The sequence below is a fragment of the Lissotriton vulgaris genome, chromosome 12 (genome assembly GCF_964263255.1).
Source record: "Lissotriton vulgaris chromosome 12, aLisVul1.2, whole genome shotgun sequence".
Lineage (NCBI taxonomy): Eukaryota > Metazoa > Chordata > Amphibia > Caudata > Salamandridae > Lissotriton > Lissotriton vulgaris.
The window spans coordinates 605,159,827-605,187,005 of NC_141700.1; the positions used below are offsets into that span (position 1 = coordinate 605,159,827).

The window sequence follows — 27,179 nt, forward strand, 5'->3', positions numbered from 1 at the left end:
TGGTGGCGATTTTTTCCGTTTGATAAGACATTCATTTGGGCCCAAAACTCTTTTGAATTTTTTGTCGGCTAACATGGAGCATTTTTGACCAAAGTTGTTCATTATATGTGCGTTTTGCCGCACAAATCTCTTTTTTAAGTCTCTTTTCATTTGTTTGATTGTGGTCAGGGCCTGCCGAGGGGGTTGTTGGCCTTGAGTTCGGATTTGTCTGAGAGCTTTATTTAGTTGTCTTTTTCTTGTCCTTAGGGCGTGTGTGTACCATACAGACCTGCTTGTCCTGGCGGATTTTTGGTATCTAGAACTGTGTGAAAACTTTCTATTCAGGCAATTGATAAGTGTCTCCCAAGCCTCCATCCCTAGTGGTATTGCATCGGTAGCGGCCAATAGTGCCGAGCAGAGCTCCATAATTGCGTCTACTGTGTTGTGAAATGAAATGAAATGAAAAGAGTCTTATAATGCGCGACTAAGCCCGAAGGCGTCAAGGCGCCTAACAGAAACATTATAAACAAATGAAGAGTATCTACGGGTACGCCTTTGCGAACAACCAGGTTTTCAATGCTTTACGAAAAGCGGGGACGGAGACCTGAGATTTGATGTCGCATGGAAGAGTATTCCATAGCTTAGGGGCAATTAAAGAGAAAACCCTCCCCCCCATCTACTCTTTCGGAAACGAGGGACAACCAGCAGGTTCTTAGAGGAGGAACGTAGGGATCTGCTTGAAGCATAGGGCAGCAACAGTTTCCTGACCCCACCCGCACCCTTCCCAGAGAGTGCACTGTGGGTCAGGCAGAGCGTCTTGAAAGTGATCCTCGCTTCCATGGGAAGCCATTTTAAAGTTTTCCTGGCTGGCGTTGATGATGCCAATCTAGGGGCGTCGAGAACAAATTTGGCTGCCGCATTTTGAGCAGTCTGAAGATGTTGGATTAAGCTCTTATTCATGCCGATGTAAAGGGCGTTACAATAATCAAGTCGCGAAGCGACAAGTGCTACTACCACTTGCTTCAGTGCCTGGAGGGACAAGTAATGTTTTATTTTACGGAGAATTTTGATGTTATTTAATTTAAATTGTAGCACTTTTTAATGTCAGCCATGCTACACGTGTATAAAGGGGCTTAAGAACATTGATAAAGCCAATAGCTCTTGTAGGTGACCTGTCTTTTTCTTCTTCTATTTTTTTACTATGAAGGTGACACCTAGTATTCTGGGGTCCCTGGACAACGGGGGGAATATTCTACGTTTATGACTACAAGTGGGCATCCTTACGAAGCAGAAACCTAATTTATACTTCACTGCTTTTTGGAAGCGCCTCTTTTCTTTTTCTTGGTAAATACCATAGGATGTCACACCCTGAGCTCTGAGAAGAGTTGTTTCCCTCAGTTCGCTTAAAACTGGAGTAAAGCTGTAGGCAGCACTTCTGGCACAGCATGAGCAGAAAGATACATTTTTCCCTAGCTCCATTAGTGCCGCACACTGAGTATATTTGAGTGGCAGGAAAGAGCCAGTCTTCAGTGCAATGGAGCTCCTGCGTCTTCACACACTGAAATTTGGCCAGTGGTAAACATCTGATCAGCAGCAGCTCTCAGACTGACTTTGGCTGAATAGTTCACTGACAGCACGGTAATTGACGCAGTCACATTTTGACTTTGTGCGTCACCGTTTACCTTGTTTGCATCTCTGTTTTACCATGGAGCTATGTGTGATATGTTAATACAACACAAACCCTTAAGAGAAGTGTTTGGCGTCATCACCACTGTGATAAAATACGATTAAACTGGACTGCGCCTGAAGGAAGCAAAGAGAGGCATTCACCTTAATAATTACAAGCACTGGCAAAATGTATCCCTGATAAAAACAGCTAATGTAATCGAACAACAGCAACTTGGACAGAAAGCAACAACCCATTGAAGTGCTTCGGAATTTGTGTAACTTTCAAAGTGAGCATTCAGCATTTTGTTGACTTACATTTGACTTACATTAACTCATGCATTCGATTTCCTTCAGCTTTCCGCAAAGTCCCCAGTGTAGAAAGTAGGTTTCCCATTGTTGTTTAATAAATATTTTATTTTTTCTTTAATAAATAGGTGGAGGAATAATCCGATGACAACAAACATAGCCCAACAAGTTATACACAAAAAAACGGTTTCTCTGTAAGACTGCCTTTTTGTGTTTAAGCAATCATGTCATGGATCAGTGCGCACATGCACATTTAAACTTAGTAATCATTTAATGCTGGAATTGAAAAGGACATACTTCAAGTTCATGTCAAAAATGTGTGATTCATATACCCTGTTACTCAGGAAGTGCCTCCTTTTTATGTCTGGCCTAGGGACCACTTTATACGTTTCACCAAGTTCATTTAATCAAAAACAAAATCATAAATATACATAAATGAAAGCATACATAAAGAGGCATTCAGTCATATCTCTTTATCCACTGGTTTGTTCAACTGTCATTCACATTTCGCTTCCGCCCACCACAACACAAAGCGTGGGCCAATACAATGGAATGGGATATCCCGCTAAAGCCACTGGCTCTCTTGCAGGGTGATCCATTCTTTCCCTGATCACATGTGCACATCGGCATAACAAGAAGTGCTCCACAGTGCCATGGCTGATGGGCCTGTAATTTACTTTGCTAGTACTGTTTTATTCCCATTTTATTTTGTAGCCTTCCTTACATGTTTTAACTTTGTCTTTGGTGATATTAATTCAAAGCCAATGGTACCTTTTCATTGAACCAATAAGAATCATAACTTCCTGTGATGTATAGTCAAACTAAAAAGGTTTCTATACCTGTTCTAAGTACACCTGCCTGTACTTTCTATTAAAATTATATGTGTTGGGTAACTGACCACAGCTTTAAGCTTTTGTTCCATTTTTTGTGTCATATGCTTGAAATAAAGAATAAAACAAACATTGCACCAGCTTGACAATGTCAGGCCTCTTGACTTTGCGAATACATGTTCACAATGTTTTTGTTTCTGCAGGGGAACAAAAAATGGTAGAATGTACTGAAAGGGGATTTTCTGTGCATGTGAGATAGGGGTGGAACAGACTCAAATATTTCAAGCACTGATATGGAGTTCATTATGTCTAGTGTGTGGGGGTGAATGCATGTTCGTTCTACCTGCATGCTGTAAATTTCTGCGACTCAGTTAGGACACAGGTCATGTTAATACTGTAAGAAAATCTAACACCATAATGCGGATGAGGGTTGTATGATCTGCCATAGTTTTTGTGGCACACACAATGGGCCATAACAACTGGCTTTGCTACTACAATTTCCAAGCATATATTCAAATAGTTCATGTTCATCTCGAAGAAAAGGGAATAACTGTATTGATGGTTGAGGAGCATCGCTATAAGATGTACTAAAATCACAATTCCCAGTTTCCAAAACTCTGACAAGTTGGCCTGTACTTCATCCACCCAAGAACCAAATAGCTCTTTGCACATTACGATAATCTATTAGCTTCATAAAACAAGCACTTCAGTTTTCGTCCATTGATTCAAGCAGACATGGAAGCAAGGATGCTATGTCTTGCCCTGAAGCATAAGACGGCACATTTGGGGTCCCCTAGAGTGTGTGCCTTCAGTCGCGAGATCCTCGTATCCACATTCTTCCACCGGGTCCATACAACATTCTATTGCAGTTTAATCCTTGGAACCGCTTGGATTCCACATCCGATACCAGAGACCCTCTCACAGGCAGGCCAATATTAAGAAAAAGAGCACCTTGGCTTCTAATCAAAGTGGGAACTTGTCTTCCTTCACATTATACATCCTTGGACTCTTCTTTTTAAAATGCTTACTGTCCTGCAGGAGAGTGAGCTCACAGATGTCTATCGGGCTGCCACACAGTAGTATTCAGAGAAGCTGTGGCAATTACTATATCCCTTGTAGTTTTCATTATCTCTTTCCCGCCACCTCCCAAACCTAACAGTTCCCTGGACATTTCTCATGCAATAACAAGCACCACAACAGCAGCAACAAAACCATCTCTCTAGCACAATGCAACTCTTACTCGTGTACAGTCTAAGCCTAGGGTTAAACAGCAACTCACAACCATCCTTATATGGAACAGCGTACATTCTTAATCCAGCCAACAGTCAACCCCTCACCGCCTCTACTGTACAGCACAACCCCAAAACCCAAACATCCAACTTCAGGGAACACCCAGGTAATCTTGTACTCTACAGTGCAATTACAGTCGGGTTAGGTGACAACCCATCATGACTACAATGTCATTGTGTGCAATCCCAATACGCTTCCCATACTGTCAGCCTGTCATCAGCTGATAAAGTTGGTGTAGAATCTAAAGTCATATCAGGTAGGAGCTAAAGGTAGTTAATATAACAACTATCAAATCTGCCTAAAGTTCGAGGTCACAGGTTTGAATACCTGGTGACTTATTCCATTCATAATTATTCAGAGATGGATAATAGGATTACCATTTTTGGTAGGGCAGTTTTATTTATTATGTTTATCACATAAAGCCCTTTGGATTAAAGCCCTGTTTAGCATTTAAATTATTATAATCTAAAACCCTGCACTTGTTAACACTCGAGCCACACTTCCAAATCTGACTCTCAGCCCAGGACATGTTAGGACATTTGAACTGCTTTCAAAGTCCAGGTTCAAACCAGGCACAGAGAAAAGCTGTCCCACTATCAAAGTACTTGTGAACTCTCAGCCCACGCCTCATACATTAGTTCAACCTCATATGGGCCATCCCATAATGGCATGCCTATTTATCAGCCCACGTTTGGACTGGTACCTCCAGCTACACTTAGCATTGGTTTACAGTACTCATACTCTCTCATCAAAGACCTCCACTAAGGTCGGACCAACAATCTAGACATTGCATTGTATATGTTATAGGTGTAGATAACTTGGAAACTAGGTGCTTGCAGCGGCTTTAACATGGCACGTCTCATACACTGCGTGGATAGCTACATGTCTTAGCACGCCGCTACTTACATGCACATACATCAAACACGCACTCATAAGAGAAAGCTAACGCCATGTGTAAGACGGACCATTTGTTCTTAATTCGCTACGCTGAAATCACACCCAATATCGTTGTATGGAAATATAAATTAAATAGACATAGGAAATAAACTGTAGCAATTCCAAGACCAGATATCCTTTTAACCCATGAAGATTCTCAACGGGAGCAGTTAGGGCATCAAACTCTTCGTTCCTACCGCCTTCGACTAGATTCAAAATACGAATGTGCCCTGACCTTGCAGGGAATGTTCTTCCCTTCATTTTCATCCCATTTTAGTCACAAACATTCCTCTTGGTCCCCTCCAATGGCATTGAGACTCCTAAAAACAGAAGTGCCTTGGCAGCTAGCCCTTATCAATGCAGTGCATTACTTGACTGCTCCTCAAAGGCCATTTTCCCCAGCAGCTGACTGTCCAGGTCAGTCCCACTGCCAGGAATTTGGAAGAAGTTCATCTCGGCGGCCAATGCTGCCATAGCAGTGGGGTCCTGCCCAAATTGTGCCCGCAGCATCATGTCCATTTTTTCTAGCCGCCGCTTTAGCCGCTTTGCCTCGCGCTCTCGGATGAGACGTGCTTGGCGTTTTTCTGGGGTCTCATTAGCGCGTTTTTGCCGCATAGCTTCACGGTCTCGTTGAAGACGTCGAGCTCGCTGCTCATCTGTCTCTTGCATCCGCTGCAATCTTTTAGCTTCCCTGTCACGCATGCGCCTCACTTCCCGTTCTTCCGGTGTCTCGCTGTCTCTCCTGCTTTTTTTGGCTGTTCGCTCTCGCTCTAGCCTTTGAAGCCTCACATCTACAGGCTCATTCTGCCGCCGGACTGCCCATTTGCGCATGCTGGGTGTCTGTTCTTCTATTAGCTTCCTGTATGCCACACAGTTATTGCACACAAGCAGGATACCAGCAGGGTAGACAGCACTGAAATTCATGTCGTGGGTATCCGAGCTACTGGAGACATCACTGATATTCTGGCTCCATGTCTGTGGAGTGAGGACCTCTGGCAACTTCTCACTGCAATTAGAAATAAGGTACAATCAAAGATTGGCCCCACGTAACAGCACTAATTACAGTATACACAGCTTCACCCCAGGTGCAGCATGAACTTCCTTTCTGCATCAACACAAGTGCAGTATTGGATACTTGAGCAGGCACCTATGACCACATTTAGGGCCTACACAAGTTTACAAATAGGGTAGGATTTATCCCTAGGTCCTGATAAAATGCAATTTGACCCTCCAAGCAAACAGGGCATGAAACATGTTGACTGAATCACATTTCCCACTTACTAGCTATTAACGCCCATTGTGACCCCAAGATAGCATCTTGTTTTTACTGTGTCAAGGGACCGTCACTTTAATAATTAATTTTCAAAAATCCTTTACGTACCCTTGGATTCTTTTAACCACATTTTTTTTCACCATCCTATACATTTCTCTGACCTCTCACATGCATGCATCTTAAGGCATCAAAGGATTAAAAAGATCTCCGAAAAAGAGCCCCCAGGCCCGTTAGGCATTGCAGTGCCGGCTTGATGAGGAGCGCCCTATGATGAAGCATGACACCCTATTGGGTGTGTGAGGGCTCCATGATCTGACCATTCAGGTCCCTTGTGACTTTGATAACCAGACCAGTTATTCCCTACTACACAGGGTTGAACGAACCCGATAAGAGGAACTACCCCATTGACTTGTTTATTTGAATATAAAATTGAATCAGCTTTAATCTGGAGTTGCAGGACACCCCTCGTGGGTAGGCTAGGCCAGCTCCTATTCCCTGTCATGGAGTGGTCTCTCCTACAAAGACTTTTACAAGGATTTTAAATGGCAGAGGTTGAAACACCTAGCCTGTCAAAACTCGTACATTTTTTACAGCACTTTTTTCTGAAGGATTCTTGCTTCGGATGTGCTGCGAGATAAACAATTAAGGGCCAGATGTACCACTGTTTTTTTGCGGTTGCATAGGGGTTTTAGGCCCGGTTGCGACCGCAAAAAATGTGTCCGCCATGTACAAACCATATTTTGTAAGTCGCAAAAAAATTGCGACTCGTAAAATAATATTAGTGTCTCGCTATTAGGATGGGGCGTTCCAAGGGCGTCCCTTCCTAATAGCAACTCCAAAAATAATGTTTGAATGTTTTGTAACCGCAATTGTGGTCGCAAAACACTCGCAGTTTACCACCCTTCTCAGAAGGGTGGTAAAGCACTCACAAATGGGAAGTGGTCCCAGGGACCACTGCCTGCCTTTAAAACATAAAATAGAAATGTTTTATTTTTATTTTTTAAATGCAGCCTGTTTTCCTTTAAGGAAAACAGGCTTTTCAGAAAGTCCTTGATAATCCTATTGGACCAAGGTGATGTGGTCTGTTAGCCATTCTTCTGAAGCAGGAAACAGCTGCTAAATGAACTTTGACAGATACATCGCAAGACTGGACTGTTTTGAATTGAGTAACTAAGGTAGAATTTGAGGCGGAGAGCCAGAGCGTAAATGCAAAAACGCTTCCAATTAGCTCCTTAAGTTTTATTGGATGATAATGTTCTATCTAGCCTTAAGACAGTATTTCTCTGCAATCATCAGACCATTCTGGATCTAATGCTATGCTACTCTTTCCTCTGGTCAGTCATCTGAATATCTGTCCTCATGAACGCAGTCTTAGAAGTGCAGACTGCCAGGGTGAAGAGACTTTGGAACTCTGCCTCAGCACAAAAATAAACAGGAGTGTGTGGAGTTGACTGCCTGGACTACTGGTTGTTCTGTGTTAAGGCCCTCATAAGGATCATAATCATAGTGCCACTCTTCTTCATCTTAATGTCAATCAAAGGGTTGATAAAAGACTCTAGATTCATGCCCCTCACATCTTTGTTCAGGGTCACCTGGGAAAGCAGTGTCCCATTTCTTGTAGTTCTTGCAACTGGGTCTTGATATTTCACCTTCAGCTGAGTCAAACTGTAGGCTGGCCCAAATGGACCCTCTTAATTAGAATCTATCATCTAAATGACATTGAGGAGGATATGGTGAGTGTTAGCTTGGAGTAGTGTGTGCTGCCATTAAGTGAAGTGGAATGCCTTTTTTTTATCAATATGAGTTTGGGTATTTTTGGTATCTTTGACTGTACTGTTGTGAATGAAGTATTCAACAGTGTCACTGAAGCAGTTATCGACCCCAGTGGAGTGGATGTTACTAGAGTTATCAAAGCTGTTATCAAAGGATTGGAAGTGTCAATGGAAACATCTACAGTTTCTTTGTCGATTGTAGTGTCATTGGCAATGGTGTTTTCAGAACTGATACTATCAGCAGTGTAGACGTCGACAGCTTGGATTTTGGCACAAGCTCCAAAGGTAGTAATGGAGTAGAAGGCTCAGATCCAGGCTTACCAGGAGATGACTTGGTAGGGGATTTCTCTGGTAAGATCAACATCTCAGAAGACAGAATTTCATCTCTGGTAGATGTACGATCAGACTTTTCAATTTTATTTGGAGGTTCCTTTGATGTTGAAGAAATCTCCTGAGGAAAATGCCTAGAGGAATATGTTTCGTTCAAATAAAAACTTTTTTGGGCTTTCATTGTCATCTTTGAAAAGCCTTCCAAGAAATTCCTATTAAATTTGGTGACCAATCTGCCAAATAATCGAGCACTCCCTTCGTATTGTTATTTAATTTCTTACTCTCATCTTTAAAATTACAAAAAATGTGCCACTTCCTGCAGTATCATAGGTCTACAAGTGGAAATTCTTTCTTTTTCCACTGGCTCGCTATGGTCAACTTAGCCACTTGGATGCTAAAGTATAGATCTATCCACTATTGTAACTCCTCTCAAGCGCAGAAGCCATAGGCCCAGCACTACCTGTGTCTTCTAGGGCGGGCCATTGCAAGACCTTTCTGAATGTTGTAATACCTCTACCATAAAAGTGATAAGCTCAACAGGACCACCGTATATTTAACTTGTCTTCCACTTGGCGCAGCACCTCCAGCAGTTGGGGCTTACATTTGAAACAGTGTAAGTTAGAGGGGACATAATGCCAGTCATATAGTAGTTTGTGATGGACATCTTTATCATGAGTTAATTGTGCTTAGTAAAGGTTCTCCTAATCTTTCTTCAAGAAAATTACCCAAATAGTGTTCCTGGTTCAATCTATATGCCAGACAGGGGGGTCTCTGTGAATCAAAAAATGATGCGTATAGCCTTGACTTTGCTCCCCTGGTTTCAGTAATAGAACAACAGAGTTTTTGAAATTGGGTATTCTCTATAGTTGCTGCCATTTTCATTTATCAATTTATGACAAAATACAGTAGCTGCTAATAGTATAGGCTTGTCTCCCTTCCCAGCCCACAATTGCCCATACAGGTTTGGAAGGATTTGACGGAGTCCTTATGACACATATCCGCTTACCATTGTGCATCCTCCCATCGCCACCTATCGAATGACTTGGTGTTCCTTCCAAGGGTTGAGTGCGAGGGTGAGCCACAGCTGCACCTGCCTTTGGCCCTCGCCAGCGAAGACAGCGCAATGATGGATCGGGTTTGCATCATGGCAGTTGGAGTCCCTTTGGCCAACAGCCTTTTACCAGCGAAATGTGCCAGTGAAGGGGTGAGAATCACCCTAGTGACCTGGCTGGCTATGTCACGCCCTCTGTTTTCTCATCCATGCTGACAAAGCAAGCCAGGCCATAACTCACTTCAATCTCGGGTCAGAAAACCTTTAAAATGTGATTTCAATAAAATGCATGTTCATTAAATTACTAAGGGACAGAAACTTGGGCCGCCAACAATACAGCAGCAGGCACAGGATAAAAACATTGTAAAGACCGAGACATCAACAAGGCGGGGGATTACATTGGAAGAATGGGACTTGTATAGGAGATGGAGCAGGCGGCATCTTCGAAGAAAATATATTTGCATGAAACTGTAATGAGGTGCTGGATTCAGCTTGGACTGAGGGGTGAGGCCATTTCAGACTGCAAACATCAACAGCTTTGTACCCCATACAGAACAAGTTTTCATCCCTGCTGTGCACTGCTGACTCATCATTCCAAAGTGAATTACATGAGACTAATTAACGTGAGTAATGCATTCTAGAACGTTTCCCGTGTTATCATGGAGTGTTGTCACATTTAGTTAGCATCACCACTCTTCCTGCTGTTGCCCTTCATTTGCTGGCACATTATATGCCACCAGTTTTTTCTTCCTATTTTTCAACCACAATCAACAATATCTATTTTTTTCAAAAAAGTCCTTCCAGTCAAATCTGAATCCTTGCATGTATCCTTATAATCTCAACTGCAGTAATATAGCCCTCTCTCTATTATCACACGTTGTTCTGCATCACGTTGCCATATGACATCATATACAGATATGTTCTGCCATAATCAATGGGTGGCACATTCAACTATGATCTAAGATCCATACTGGGCAGCCTTTTCATCCTCCTGCTGGTCCCATCCAGATGTAGATTATTGCTCCCATTCTGGAGGCTTCTGTCAATCCTATTCAATGTTCACTGACGCTACAGCTGCATCTCTTTCACCTCTCCGCCACCACTGTATGCATCATCCCGGACCATAGCAGCAGATCTTACAACACTTTATCATCTGTTCTAACCTCGCTAATTCTAAGTTCCTCTGCCAGTGACCATTCCAGCAAGCCTCATTCCCAAGAAGCTACTGCTGGGCCTCCAGGTTGGATCCATCGGATTGCTATGCGTCTTTGTCAATACTACCCCCAGCAGAGTTAATTTATGTTGAATTCTTATGTATTTTGGGCTAAGTATGATCTCCAATACCTGGGATATGTAGGGGACCTTTCCGGGTAAATGTTATGTCATTTGTGGGGTGTCATGTTACTGCTGTAAAGAAAGATAAAATGTATCAATTTAAACTGCGTACTACTAGACCCTCCCATGGACATGAGCAAGCCGCCTTCATCTGTGTCCATCAGCGGAGCCTCCAAGTCTGCATTCCACTGTTGTGCTTTCAATGGAATTTTGCATTTGTCTCTTGTAGCATGATCCTGCTTTCCCACTTCAGTTGTTCCCATGCAAACTCCTACAGCAAATATGATGCTTCCAAACACTGCATGCAGACGTGGTCATCAATCGTCCACTTACCGTCTATGTGAGTGGGGCATTAATTATGGAGAAACAATATTGATCCAACCAGCACCTATGTGAGTTTTCAGCAAAATGGAGTAGATGGAGGGGAAGACAGTCCAACCCCTCACCACCCCCATCCAGGGCCACCAGATCCTCAATATGTGCCCTCAGCAATACGGCACACATGCAGTCCACAGCTAGACCCCTCCCACCCCGGGGAGGAAGTGGGAGTCTGTGTAGGTGGGGTTAGGGTGTCCAAATATTAGAATTATGTCACACCCCCTACATCCCAGAGGCATCAAGGCAGGTGTAGAGGAGTCTAGAGAGCCACCCACGAAAGGCAGCAGGCAGTCACATAAGACCCGGTGGATGGATGTGTTGCCATTCTATGCTGAGCCCTTCTGTTTCACCAGTCAAAGCTGCCTTCTTCCCAGTCAGTCCACCTGGCACACTGCTTTGCTTCCTTTATGTCCTACCCGAATGCCAAAGGGGGACCGCTCTCTAGCTGCCTGGCCACTGCCTACTTACTGCTCAATTAATGGCTCTGTGCCTGGCAACATTCAGATGGCAGATGTATTCGACATGTTGCTGCTGCTCCATCGCATCTCTGAACTGAAGCGCCCAGCTCTGACGAGCTATGAGACATTGGTTCAGGCGCATCCCTCCACGTCCATCAAGCAGCTTTTAATCAGCCTATCTAACAAACTAGAGGCCCAGTCCCCTCCTCCAGCTTGGCCAGTAGGTGTTGGGCAGTCTGTGCAGAGAAACTGGCATAATACTCAATCAGCAGGCTGTCCGTGCCCAGGGTCTTATTTTGGCGATCTGGGAAATAGCTGCACAAATCTCTGCCATCTGCAGGGGCTCTTCGAGTTCAGCTGAGCAGGGGTTTCAGCCTTGGGAGGGAGATCCAAGGTTGGAACCCAGATATACAATCTCGGGACAGGGGAATTGGACGCTGCATACAACCCCTGGTAGTAATCTTGGAAGGCTCCATTGGGAGGCAAGGAACTCACCATCATGTAAGTGAAGATCCACAATGGGGGTGCATTGCTATTTTTGAACAATCGAGGCCAACAATTTGCCGGGGCGATCACCCTGGGCATGCTGTAGGGCTGTCCTCCTCCGATAATCATGTTGGCTCAAGGACGCCTCCGACTCACTGCGTTGTTTTCACAACCGCCAAAGGTGGTCAGGTGATGCTGCTCGACTGGCAACCCGTATTTCCAGCGACCAAAGATCCTGCTTAATAGTGACAAGGTCTTCAATCAAGCATCGGTGGACATGCCAGGATCCCGCCAGGCAGTGGCCACGAACCACGATCTTGTGAGCATTTCACTATAGGGCACGGGACGATGTAAAATTGTTGTTCTCCTTTAAGTATCGAGTGAGACAATGTGCCATAGCCTCGCGAAAGGGAGGATCAGAAAAAGCCTCACCCTGCAACTCCCTAGTGGGTATGGTGGGGCGTTCTCTGCCCTAACGCAAAGTGAGGAGAAGAGGACATTGGTCCGACAAGGATTGGGCCAGGTGTTCCGACTTGCCAATCAGGGGGCCAAGGTGGATGGTGCACAATAAGAGATCCATCCTAGTGTGTACATTAAGCACTGGGGAGTAACAAGCATTGAAAATGCAACAGGTCTCGCCTTTAATTAAGTTAAAGCCATTTGCTTTGCTAATGGTATTGTATAGCAAAGCAAATGGCTTTAACTTAATGAAAGGCGAGACCTATTGCATTTTTAATGCTTGTTGCTGTTGTGAGTTCTGGCAGCTCTTAGCCACAAGTGCAACGCCACAAGACCTAATAATTGTTATTTTTTTTTTAGCTCTATTCACTTCTATATGTTCAAGATGAACAAAATGCGCACTCTACACATATCAAAGGAAGAACTCTGACGAGAAGATTATTTTGCTTCCGGTTGGGTGGCTTGTGCACTGTGACCTGCACGCATACGGCCGGCAGTGTCCAATCGCAAACTTCAAACTAGAGACTCCAGTAGGAACAAATTACTTGCCCAAAGAAAACGCATCCACTGGAGGGTTGGATGTGACGCATTAACCAATCGGCGTTAACAGTTCGCTCAGAACCGTCTAACCAATGACAGAGGGCTTTTTAAATTAGTGACACCGGGAAACCCGGGGAGTAGAAAGGCGGTGATTGTAATTGTTGGTGTTGGTATTTTCTGTGCGTTAAGGTAAGAACTGGGGCTTTTCAGGGTGTATGTGGGGAGGCTGTTGTGAAACTATCAGATGCATTAGCTTATCCGTCGTGTACATTTCACCCAGCGCGACGGTTTGGCCTTTAACGTGCACAGCACAACTGGCAGTTATGTCACTTGATATAGGACATCTGCGGCTATCTTCTCTGCCTTTTTACCGCACCTCCAGTGTCTTAATCTCGTGGGGCCTGCCACGGAAGCACAAGATCAGAATGTGGTGCTGCTAGCCAAACGCCGCCTGGTTTTGGAGCCCGTGTCTTTATTTAGTACGGTTACTAGGCTTACTAGAGAAGGAGTTCTCTTAGTGCCACGCCTCGTTGCCTTAGGAAAGTGGCAAGCACGACTAGAGTTTTTCTGCATGATAATTATGGTGCTCCAGAAGCAGTGCTAGAAGTGAAAAAAATTAATCTGGACCCCCATAAATTGGTGGCAAGCGGAGAAAGCCTAAAGGGGGTTGTGTCACGAGGGAAATCGGAAAAGCAAAGTTTGACAGTTGGTTTACACTTTTTTTTTTTACTCGGCTGCAAATAAATTGTTAACACAAAGGAACTCTGTTATGGCCACTTAACACTATTCTTTTTGAAGGCATTACTGTGAGCTGATTAGAATGAAAAAAACAAAACTCCAACACAGGACATTTTGCAACTTGCTTTTATATATTACGCATAATTATACATTTGCCACACTTGCCTCATACCATCATCTCCTGCATATTTTTCCTTTTCTCGCATAATTTAGCCAACCCTGCCAGTTATACTATAAAAAGAAAATAAACAGTTCACAGAACTTACCCCAGTAAAACAAGCGTCTTCAAAAGGTCGTTTTCAAATAGGTCGTGTCTCCAATGAATGTCGCTGATTCGCCTTCTTTGTAAATGTTCAGTACTGCACGTTTATATAGATATCACTAATAGCACTAAGTAAACATGCCGCCCTAATTATACAGCTTTTATGACTCATGAAGGCGTGGCAATGGCGCCAGTAATACCCTGCTCCCGATCACAACACTGAAAGTGAGCATTAACGCGCACAAGCCGATCTACTGTGGAGCGCGAGCTGATCCACTGTGAAGCGCGTTCACAGACCTGAATCGGCTCGTGCCCATAGTAGAATCAGCTCGTGCACAGGTCTGTCGCTAGCTCTGCCTCCCTTGGAGGCACAGACAGCAGCTATAAGACTTGTGGCGGCAGTGCTTCGCACTGCAACACCACGAGACCTAAAAAGATAGTTCTCGGTCATGTGGGTGCCGGAATTTGGCCAGGCACCTTTTCAGGTCTTGAACTTTACATAAATGTCCTTAGCCATGACTGATCAACAGTAGGTCCTTGGAGGGATGTGGCAGAGGGAAGAATACAGGAAGAGTGATGGACTGTCCCATATAAAATGTAGTTACATCTTTAGAGAGAAAAAGATGCCCAAGTCGAAAAAAACTTGTCAGGAAAAAATATGCTTTACGGTGGCTGAACAGATCATGCTTGCAACTAACTGACAGAAAGTGAAGATATGATGGCAATAAGACAGTCTTGAGATTAGAAAGTATCAGGGTGTAACAGTACATAGGTTCAAAAGGTACCATACATGAGAAAGATATGAACCGAATTAAGATCCACTGTGGCATCTCAAAGGGAGCGGAGAGGAGACATATGAAAGCCCTTTAAATAAATTAATCTCACAGGGTGATATGAATAAGACGAGATGATCAACCAAACAAAGAAAGGCTAAAAGGGCTGATAAGTAACATTTAACAATGCCCACAGTAAAGCCTTGCCAGGCCAGAAATAAAAGAAACAGAAGATCAGACAACTTAGCTAGAAGAGGCTCAATCTGCCTTCCCTCACACCAGACAACAAATCTAAATGACCAGAGGAGATGGACTTGGTTGATGGATGTCAATCTGCTAGAATCACATTCACCACCGATTACAAATGTCAAAGTCACTCAGTTAGTTCCACTCAATCTCCTCACATCGAGGTAGAGTCTATGGAGATTTGGGCACAAGACTCTCCCGTCTTAATGGGACATCTGTTCCTCCTGGCGAAGTAGTCGAAGTAGAAGGCAGATGCTCAGATACAGAAGGTCGAGGTCCCAGGCTTTCTGAGTCCAATACAAGGCTATTGATATGAGCTGAGCCTGGCCATGCCTGACCTAATTCAGGTTGCACTGAAGGTGAAATGCTTCTCCCAGAATACCTCAAAGAGGAAACTCAAGGGTACAACAAGCTAAACACTGAGCATTCTCAGTGGCAGCGAACAGATCTATCAAACGTTTGCCCACTGAAAAAAGACATCCTATATCATCTCTGGGAACAGATGGCACTTGTGATCCAGGAAGACGACACCTTCTGAGCTTGACTGCCTGACATTTAGGGAACATGGCAGGTGGCTTACTGTTAGGGATATGCTATGAGGATCCAACTACAGCCCGAGAGCCTTCAGATTGGGGGTATGGAACCCTACACCACCCTAGCTATTGCAGCACTACAAGGAGGTTGTGTTGTTCATCAGGATCGGTGTAAATTTGCCCTTGATGATAGGCATAAAGGCCTTTGAGGGCCAGACAGATGGAGCTCAGCTCCAGAAGGTTTATATGGTGGGGCTGCTCCATTGAAGAGCAAAGTCCTCTAACCTCCACTTACTCCAGTGCCCTTCCTAGTTCAGACACAGCACATTTACCACTACTGTGAGCTGTGGATGAGGCAAAGAGAATGGCCTACCACATTTCAGGCTGGCATCCACCACTGAAGGTCCCGGTTTTGCCTTATCCGAAATGCAGATTCTGTCTAAAAGGCATCCCCAGACTTGAGCCCATTGAAGGTGGCGGTTCCACTGCGGGCCCAGCATATGACAATGGTCACGAGGAACCAGTAGAATGCACAAAGCAAGGAGAGCAAGAAGTCTCAGAATGATCCATGCTGGAACAAAGGCCTGTGGCCAAAACATTGGGATCATAGTTTGAATTTCCAGGATTCGTTGCCGGGGTGAAGACACCTTCAAAGACACTGTATCCAGGAAAAAAGCTGAAAAAGGGTAGCCCCTGCATGACCAGAAGATGCAATTTCAGCTCGCTGACAGAGAATGCAATTGTGGACAGCAACAAACAATTAGTTGCAGGTGGTCCAAGACTAGTTGAGGAACGTTACCTTTCAGCAGGAAGTCGCTGCATCACATGAACACATGTATCCCCAACTGGTGAAGATGGGCTGTGACCACTGACATGACTTCATCAACAGTCAGATAAAGCCGAAGGTCCAGAAAGTGATTTACAAATACTCAAACTCATCCACAAACCAAAGGTACCACACGTCAAACTGTACGTAACTTTCAAATCCAAAGGCCTCATACATTCTTTGGGGTCCAAGGCAAATACCATGACCAGCATCATCATCTTGAACTTTTCCTTTTGAGGAAGGTGTCTGGAAACCAGAGGTCTCAAATTGACCTTAGCCCAGAGTCTTTTTTTACAGGGAAGTGTCAGGAGTAGCATTCCATACCCCTCTCTGCCTCGGTAACCACCTCAATCGCACCCTTAGCAAGCATGGTCTTGAACTTCTCTGGTTTTCTAAAGTTTGGTCAAAAACTGGAGGAACATGGGGAATGGTGGACAAGAAAGGGAGGGCATAACCAAATGAATAATCCCGATAGTCATTTCAGATCATGGCCCAGTACCACTTAAGTTACACTGGTTGGCTAAGCAAAAGAAAAGTATAGATGGATCCTGCATACCACACTGTTAAGAGGCCCTATTTTGAAAGGTGAATATTCTCATATTAAAGAAGACTTTCAAACTAATGACATGAGGAAAGCATCAGCAGGAGGGTTTTGTGATGTTTTAAAGCAGTTACCAGATGAGTGTGCATAGGATTGATAGTTGAGACCAAAAGAGTGAGGTGCAGAGTAAAGGAACAACTCTAGGAGGAACAAAGCAGAGCTGAACATGAATATACGGAAACACCATTACACAAATGTTTTAGCAAAGTCACATAGACTCATTCATCCTGGACCCCCAAATGAAAACACATCGCCACCCACCCGAGAGACCTCTACTGGCTACCCATCCAGAAAAGATGTTGGTTTAAGATCCCCACACACACCTACAAAACCTGCCATGACCTAGGACCTGCCTACCTCAACCATCGACTGAACTTCCACCATCCCGCCAGACCCCTGTGCTCCCAATCACTCACCCTCGCACACACTCCCCGCATCCGCAGCAGTGGTGATGCTTCTCCTACATCGCTGCTAAGACCTGGAACGACCTTTCTCTCAAACTCTCTTTCTGTCAGACTTCAGAAAGAGACTCAATATCTGGCTCTCCGACTGAAACACAGCACCCAGATAACCCTGGAGGTGACAGTGTTATGCTTTACAAATGCTTTTTTGTTGATTGATTAGGGGCGCACTCAGTAAAATAGCCATAAACAAGGCCAAACTCACATGGATGTTTTGATTGTCATATGAAGCAAACTCAGAGGCATCGAAAAAGAGGACAACAATAAACTTGCTAGGATAAAATCACAATTTACATGAAAATTTGGATTACATGGACACGATTTTTGATTTTTAAAAAGGCAACTTTCATTAAAAAATAAATACATATATATATATATATATATATATATATATATATATATATATATATATATATATATATATATATATATATATATATATATATATATATATATATACACATACACATATATATACTGGAGTAAGAAAACAAGTTACTTACCTGTAACTTTAGTTCTCCAGTATTAGAATCTTTCATAGATTCACATGCCTGAATCATTCCCCGTCGTCGAGACGGGAGTCTCCGGTATATAAAAAAGCAGTGCCTAGTAGTGTAGCAAACTGAAAAGAGGCCTAGGCCCATTTCCCTTTTGCAACCCATAGCCTTTGTTATGTAAAAAAGGCCCAAACTTTTCCCTGAACCAATCAGAGCTCCTCACCCTCTAGAACACTCCTGAGAGAACCTTCTACCCCTCAGATTTTTCGCGCACTTGTGCAATAATACACTTCTTCTGCTAAATCCGAGGTGAGCCTCTCAGGGGAGGAGGGTGGGTGCATGTGAATCTATGAAAGATTCCAATACTGGAGAACTAAAGTTACAGGTAAGTAACTTGTTTTCTTACTCCAGTATTGGAACTTTCATAGATTCACATGCCTGAATCAGAATAGCGAGCAGTGAAAAAACAAAGCACATTTTCCTGATAAATTACATACTCATGCAATACCATTAGCAAATGAAGCATAATCTCATATATAAATATACATACTTATATAAAATGTGACTATGTAAACAAGAGAACTTATGGATGGAGGGATGCAAGAAAGGCTCACCGTTACTGGATGATATTCCGCAGTACCGCCTCTCCCACCGCCGCATTCGATTCTGCGGCTGCCTCCAAGCAGTAGTGCCAGGTGAAGTTGTGTGTAGATGCCCAGGTTGCTGCTCTGCAGATATCCTGGATTGGCACTCCTCCAAATAATGCAGTGGATGTGGCCACTGCCCTCGTGGAATGAGCACGGACTCGTGCATTCAAAGGCTTTCCAGCAGCTTGATGACAGTAGACAATTGCACTGGAAATCCATCTGGCAATTCCCCTCTTTGACAGCGGGAAACCTTTCCTGGGTGCGCTGAAGGCGTCGAACAACTGGGAAGACCTGTGAAACGCCTTAGTTTCTTTCAAGTAAAATTTCATACATCTCTGAACGTCCAGAGAGTGTAATACTCTTTCTGCCGCTGTTGACGGATGCGGAAAGAAACGCTTCAGCACCAATGGTTCGCTCAAATGAAAATCAGTTGGCACCTTTGGAATGAACTTCGGGTTTGTCCTGAGAATCATCTTATCCTCTTGAAATTGCAAGAAAGGCTCCTGAATCGTGAGCGCCTGTAGTTCACCTACTCTTCTCGCTGAAGTCAACGCAATGAGAAGAGCCACTTTCCAGGACAAGAACTTCAGGTCTGCCCTGTGTATCGGTTCAAATGGTGGCTTCATCAATTGAGAGAGTACAATATTCAGATTCCATAATGATGGTGGAGGCTTTACTGGTGGAAAGACTCTGAATATTCCTTTCATGAATTGCTTGATAATCCTTGAGGACCATAAAGATGGGCCTGACGATGACCTCCTGTAGCGGGATAACGCAGCCAAATGCACCTTGATGGAGGCGTGTGCTAATCCTGACTTTGCTAACTGCAGAATGTACGGTATAATCTGATGAGGCGCAGCAGTAAGAGGATGAACATCATGTCTCTTACACCACAGACAGAACCTCTTCCATTTCATCCTGTAGGTTCTGTTGGTACTCTCCGCTCTGGCCTTGGACAGGATGTCCTTACATTCTTGTGAGATGTTCAGATGGCTAAACTCACAGTGTTCAGGAGAAAGGCTGCTAATCGCAAGGATTTCGGGTCCGGATGGCGCACCTGCCCCTTGGACATTGTCAGAAGCAATGGAATCATGCGCAACCGAATTGGACGGTCCTCCGACAGTAGCAGCAGTTCCGTGAACCAGTGTTGTCTGGGCCACCACGGAGCTACTAGGATCAGTCTGCATGGCTCTTTCTTGATCTTCACCAGTACGCGGGGGAGAAGAGGAATTGGAGGAAAACCGTAGGCAAAGATGCCGGACCATGCCATGGAAAACGCATTCCCCCAAGATCCCCTCTGGGGAAGCCAGCTTGCGAAGTACTGGCATTTTCTGTTTTCCCTTGTAGCAAAGAGGTCCACCAACGGTGTTCCCCATCTCCGAAAGACCCTGTCCAGGATTTCCTGGTTTAGCTGGAGGGACGATTTTAGCCTGCTGAGAGTATCCGCTTTGATGTTTTGATCCCCCGGGAGGTGTTCTGCTGTCAATGATATTTCCTGCTGAACAGCCCATTCCCAAATCTCCTGGGCTTCCTGAGACAGGGAGAGAGATCTTGTTCCCCCTTGCTTGTTTACATAATGCATCGCCGTGGTGTTGTCTGTTCTTACTAACACCGGCGCACCTTTTATCCTTGGCAGAAAAGCCAGTAATGCCAAACGGATCGCCCTGAGCTCCAGCAGATTTATATGTAATTGCTGCTCCTCTGCTTTCCAACGGCCGCTGACCTGAAGGTCCTGAAGGAATGCTCCCCATCCTTCTAATGATGCAGCCGTCGTTACCACTAGCGGAGCTGCACTTGCTAGAAACGACAGTCCTTGAGACACATTTGTCTTTTGCGTCCACCACTCTGCTGCCTGTCGCATCACTGGTGTCACCTTTATTATATCGTCGAAGGATCCCTCCGCCTGACGCCATTGGAGATCGATCTGTTCCTGCCATGGTCTCATTCTTAGCCTTCAGCAAGGTACCAGTGGAATACAAGAGGACATTGTGCCCAGCAAGGATTTGTACCTGCGGACTGAAAGAGACTTTCTTTTTCTCAAGTCTTGGAAGAGGGACACAATCCTCAGTTGTCTTTCCTCGGAAGGAAACGCTTTGTTGCATTCTGTGTCCAATATTGCTCCCAGAAATGTAATCACTCTTGCTGGGTGGAGGTTCGACTTTCTCTCGTTTAAAGTCAATCCTAAATCGGCGAATAAGTCTATGCAAGCTTGGGTTGACGCTCTGGCTTGTGTCTTTGATGTTGCTTTGACTAACCAGTCGTCGAGGTAAGGAAATATTTGATGTCTTTGTTTCCTCAACACAGCCGCCACTGGAGCCAGGCATTTCGTGAAAACCCTTGGCGCTGACTTCAAGCCGAATGGCAGTACCTTGAATTGGTAATGTCTTCGGGCTACCCAGAACCGAAGGTACTGCCTGTGTGCAGGATGTATCGGCACGTGGAAATACGCGTCTTGTAGGTCAAATGTGGTCATATGATCCCCTGGGTTTAACAACGGAAGGATGTCCTGTAGAGATACCATCCTGAAAGATTGTTTCTTGAGAAAGGTGTTTAAGGATCTGAGATCCAGGATGGGGCGCCACTGGAGCTTATAAAACCCCCTGTTTTCCTGGGATTTCGGTACCGGTTCTATTGCTCCCTTTCGGAGCATTGTCCGAATCTCCTGCCGGAGTTGATGCAGATGATTGGCTCTTTTGTGCATCGGTGGCGTACAAGGGGGTGTCTGAATAAATTCTAGGGTGTGACCGAATTGAACTATTTTGAGGACCCATTGGTCCGTTGTTATTTTCCGCCAATTGTGTAGATAGTGAGCAATCTTTCCACCCAGGGGAGCATCTGACAGAGCCGGAAGATGGAGGTTGTATTTGCCTACGGGTGTTGTCCTTTCCCCGGCCATCACGTCCTCTAGGAGTTGATTTTGTGTATCCTCCTGACTGACGTTGGTTATATTGCTGACGGTACGGTTGTGATGAGAACTGATAAGAAGACGAATATCTCCCCTGTTGGTATCCTCCTCTATACGAGGACTGTTCTCTACCCCTGGAGCCACGAAAAGGGGTTTTCCTGTACTGCAGAGTTCCCAAAGACTTTGCCGTATCAGTATCCTTCTTGATACTTTCCAGCGTGTCATCTATATGTTTTCCAAATAATTCTTCTCCATTGAAAGGGAGGTCTAAGATTTTGTTCTGCACCTCCGGCCTAAATGCTGTTGCTCGCAGCCAACCTTGCCTGCGCAGGACCGCCGCTCCTCCCAAGGATCTAAATACTGTGGTCGCTATATCCATAGCGCAGTCTATGACTTCAGCCGAAGTCCTCTCTCCTTCCATGAGAATTTTCTTCACCTCCTGCTTCTCTGGATCTGGCACCAGGTTAACATATGGAGACAGGTCGCACCACATCTGCCTGTCATACCTCCCCAATATAGCCAGGGCATTAGCGGCTCTTAACAGCAGAGCAGACATTAAAGAAAAACGCTTCCCTGCGTTATCCAACCTTCTGCCCTCCTTGTCTGGAGGTGTTGCAATCGGAGCAGATGGGTTCCTGGATTTCTGTTGTGCCGCCTGCGTGATAACAGAATCCGGTTTGGGATGACCCACAAGGCAAGATGGAGCATCGACCGGTGCTTTATACTTTTTATCCAGTCTGGCCAGAACTGGTGTTACCATCGCTGGCGTCTCCATGACCTTCAATCCTTCCTTCCAGATATGAGACACTATAGGCAAAGATCGTACAGATCTCCGATACGAATCTTTAAAGTCATATAGAAAACATTCCATTTTTTCTTCTGTCATGGTCAGTGCAAACCTCTTAGTGGCTCTCTCCATCAAATTATGAAATCCACCAATGTCCTCCGATGGAGAGTCCACTGGTCTCTGCGGAGGAGTTGCAGGTGATGGGGCGATATAGTCATGCCATTCTGAACTTGTGTCCGCAATTTCACCATCTTCCTGTTCCTCATCCGAGGTATCATGGTGTGTTGTCGGTGGTGGGGACCTAACAGTAGGTTCCGGCACAATTTCCCTCCTACGAATCAGAGTCCCTGGAACCGAGCGTGGACGTGGAGCCGCCTCTACGGCCTGTACAGCGACTGGAGTCGCTGGGTATCTTCTTCTATAATCCTCCAACATTCCTTGGAGATCCCTCAACAAAGAGGATGGGACACTGGTCATCTCTTCTCGTTGTTGTTGTCGATATCGGTGTTGTTCCTGAGGTTGCTCTTGATAACCCCCCTATTCTTCCTCCGAATCGTCTTCCTGGTACTTGACCTGTAATTGCGAAGGGCTACTGGCAATACCATACTCCTCATCCTACTCTTCCAGTAAGTGAGACGGTAGCAATGGGGAGACCTTGTTTGGAGATGTAACCTTCGGTGTAATAGGTTTTTTCCAAGGCACCAACCTTTTTTCTGGTGTTTTTTCCTTTGTCGACGAGCCCGTCAACGAGATTCCCATCGCTGTCGTCAACCAAGTCATCGTCGTCGACGTTGTAGTGACCGTCGACGCTGTCCTCGTCGACGTCCTTGCGACGCTGCCGTCGACACTGCCGTCGTCGACCCCATCGTCGTCGATGCTACCGTTGTCGACACCACCATCGACACGGTCGTCAACGCCCTCGTCGACGGTGAAACCGTCGACGATATAGTCGTTGACGGTGAAATCGTCAACACTGTTTTCTCACCAGCCTTATCCTTTTTCGTCGACGACGGAGGTGTTTTCATCGTCGTCGATGGTCCTTTCTTAGTCGACGGTCCCGTCGACGGAGTTGATTTCTCCTCAGAAGGCGCAGAAGAAGATCGTTTGATGGTAATCTTGATCTTCTGAGGCGACTGTGGTGGATTTGAGGTGGCTTTTGCTCCTTTCACCTCCCCAGCAGATCCCTTCTTGCCCTTAGATGAGACTGAAGGGGATTTTGAGGGACTGCGCCCTGAAGACCCCGGGGTGGTCTTTTTTGGGGCCTTCTCAGGTCTTTCCCCTGAGGAATGTGTCTGAGGAGATCTACTTCTCTTCTGAGATCTCTTAGACGCCACAGATTCCTCCTCACTCTCACTTGAGAGGATTTCCTTCCTGGCTTTGATTTTCTGAAGCCAGATCAGTAGCCTTCCCTCACGATCTCTCAATGTCTTATTTGAAAAGGTACGACATACCTTACAATCTGCTGCCTTATGATCTGGATAGAGACAGTAGATGCAGTCCTTGTGAGGGTCATCTGTAAACAACCTCTTCTTGGAATAGGTTGAACAAGCTCTAAATAATCCTTTTTTCTCTTTCTCAGACATGGTTGATGTAGAAACAAAGAGTTTGAGCGGAGCTCAAAGGAGACTCCCTAGCACAACGTGCGGTAGAAAAATCTGAGGGGCAGAAGGTTCTCTCAGGAGTGTTCTAGAGGGTGAGGAGCTCTGATTGGTTCAGAGAAAAGTTTGGGCCTTTTTTACATAACAAAGGCTATGGGTTGCAAAAGGGAAATGGGCCTAGGCCTCTTTTCAGTTTGCTACACTACTAAGCACTGCTTTTTTATATACCGGAGACTCCCGTCTCGACGACGGGGAATGATTCAGGCATGTGAATCTATGAAAGTTCCAATACTGGAGTAATATATATATATATATATATATATATATATATATATATATATATATATATATATATATATATATATATATATATATATATATATATATATATATATACTAATATAATAAAGAGAGAGCCCAAACCTTTGAGGCGGGTAATCTCAGCACCAATTACAACACCCAATACAGCATTGGAAAGGACAGTTGCAGCAGATGGACATAGGCTATACAGCTGCCCACCATATACATTAGAAACGTAAAAGAACCTTACCGGCAAAGTAGTCCCTTGTGGGCGTGGGCGGGGCGCGGCATGACGACAAAAAAAAAGCGTTCCTTAAACGTGTGCGTTGTGCTGGGGGCGTGAACAAGGCCAATGGGTGCGGCAATTGCAATTGCGCGGCACCAAGGGGTGTGGCCAATGGGCGCGACAAACGGCAACAATCGCGCGGCACATCCCCCCAAAAAACAAAAACGTAAAACGTGCCTTGAGGGCTTGTGGAAAACAAATGTGTGCGTTGGGCCGGGGGCGTGGCCAAGGCCAATGGGTGCGGCAATTGCGTAGGAGCAAGGGGCGTGGCCAATGGGCGCGGCAATTGCCGGGGCTTAGGCGGGGGCAGACGCGACTGATCGTGCCTGCGGGGACACTAACTGCAGCGTCTCCTGCGCGCTGTCACACGCTCAACTCTTTGCATAAATGAATTGACACCAGGCGCACAACATCAACCAGGGCTGGAGCCAGGCTCAGGCGGCGGATGACGCGAGTAAGCGCGCCTGCTGGGACACTAACCTTTGAACTGACTGCACTTTCCCACACGCACAGCGTCTCCAGCACGTGCTGTCACCCACTCAACTCTCTGCATAAACGAATTGACACCAGGCGCACAACATCAACCAGGGCTGGAGCCGGGCTGAGGCGGCGGATGATGCGAGTAAGCACGCCTGCTGGGACACTAACCTTTGAACTGACTGCACTTTTCCACACACGCAGCGTCTCCAGCACGCGCTGTCCCCCACTTAACTCTCTGCATCAACGACTTTACACCACAAGCACAACATCAAACAAAACTGGAGCCGCGCCTCAAGCGGGGATGACGCGATTCACCGTGCCTGCGGGGACACAAAATTTACAACTGAATGCTCTTTCACACACGCTTACCTACGGAAGTGGAGTACATACACACTAGAGACATCTGCTAATACTTCTTACTCCGAGGTACACACAGTATCTGCACACACATGCCTAACTATTGTGACACTTCATGCTAAAAATGTTGTCTACCGCAAGATTTTAGAATAAATTTCCCTTTCCCACATTCTATTTCATACCCGGACAACGTCGGGACGGGCTGCTAGTATATATATACACACACACACACATATATATATATATATATATATATATATATATATATATATATATATATATATATATATATATATATATATATATATATATATATATATATATATATACATATACATATATATATATCCCACAATTTTCACAACATTTTTTGATTTTACCCAAAAAGTAAAAAAAAAAGCTATAGTTGTGAAAAAATCCTGATATGTACCTGCACGTCGTGCAGTAGGGAAGGTCCTTTAGCCAACCCGTGCTGCACGCAGCCAGAGGCCTTGTGCAGTGCTTAATAGGTACATGGCAAGAGAATGAAGGACATCATAAAAAAGCCAAAGAAATTCACTGAACAAAACACATGTTAAAGGTTATTTATGGTTTAGTGAATGTAAACCTAGAAAACCCCTGAAATTAGCCAGTTCTGGTAAGTAACGCGCACTATAGCTTATGCCACCCACAATGCTCAATACACAAAGAGCAATATGTGGAAGGCGCTGTGAGTTGTGGAGTGCGCTCCATAGCATAACTGGCAAATTTCATAGATTTTCCAGTGAAATATATCAGGAGGTGGTGGGTATCTTAATATGAAAATTGGCAGATTAGAAGGATCCCCATCATGTTTGCTTGCCTGCAGTTTCAGGACAGAGTTCACGTTCCCTGAGGCACATCGTAAAGGGGCTCTTGTACAATTGGCATTTCTACACATAGCTTAAGTAGCTACAAACTCACCCATTGAAGGTGGAATGGTTGGAGAATCGGGCACCACACACAGCACAGTTTGACAGTTGGTCTTCGGAATGGATGAGGAGGTGTCGGCCCAGTGACCCAGGTGAGCTCAAACCTCTACCACACTCTGGGCACAGATAGCTCTTGGGACTGCTGACAGCTGAGGAGTGCTGCAAAACAAACACATCTTTTAACTAAATAAAAACAGGCGAGAACACAAAATAAAGGTTTCCAAGACCTGGTGGTAAATCTCTTCTGTAATACACACTGCTTGCTACTGCAGCAACAGTTCCAAAGGAATGCCTCATGTCTAGCATGACTCTACAGTTTGTGAGTGGAAAAAATGGAAAACTCAGGGAAGATATTCCTACTGCACTCTCTTTAGTAGAATGCAGATTATACAAACAGTTCAGTGCACCTATCTCTTTTCAACAATATGCACATTCGATGATCTGAATTACCGTTGACCCTGCCTCTAGGCTAGGTCGCCCCCACGCGCTGCTGTCTCCCAGCCTGCCTCCTCGCCCAGCTGATCCCGCCGCCGCTGACCTGGCTGTTCGAGCAGTAGCGAACCACCCCCCCCAGCGCCTTGAGACCCTACGGGTGAGTAGCGCGCTATACAAATTCTGTTGATTGATTGATTGATTGACTGAATGTATATATGTATGTATGCATAGAGTATTTCTATATCGTAAACTTAGCCACAAGGTAGCAGAGCACTGTACATGGTTAAAGGCAAACTTAAAGTCTTCAAGTAGTAGGACAGGAAGCGGAGTTGCTGACAGTTAATGCCTTGTGATGTAGTGTTCTTCAAAGAGGTGAGTCTTCAACTCTTTCCTAAATTGGAGCAGC

The 27,179-nt window shown here is 45.0% G+C and overlaps 1 protein-coding gene across 3 annotated transcripts in view; it reads right to left on the reverse strand.

Moving 5' to 3' along the window:
* Window positions 1-2,046: 2,046 nt before the first annotated feature.
* The window catches only part of ZNF821 (zinc finger protein 821), a 188,592-nt gene continuing 163,459 nt past the window's right edge, over window positions 2,047-27,179 (reverse strand). For all 3 annotated transcript variants that reach the window (XM_086945515.1, XM_086945513.1, XM_086945514.1), the window contains 2 exons: window positions 26,331-26,497; window positions 2,047-6,015 (listed from right to left, as the gene is read on the reverse strand). In XM_086945515.1, the coding sequence (XP_086801641.1) occupies window positions 5,364-6,015; window positions 26,331-26,497 (819 nt within the window). In that variant the 3' untranslated portion in view covers window positions 2,047-5,363. The remainder of the gene's footprint in view (window positions 6,016-26,330; window positions 26,498-27,179) is intronic.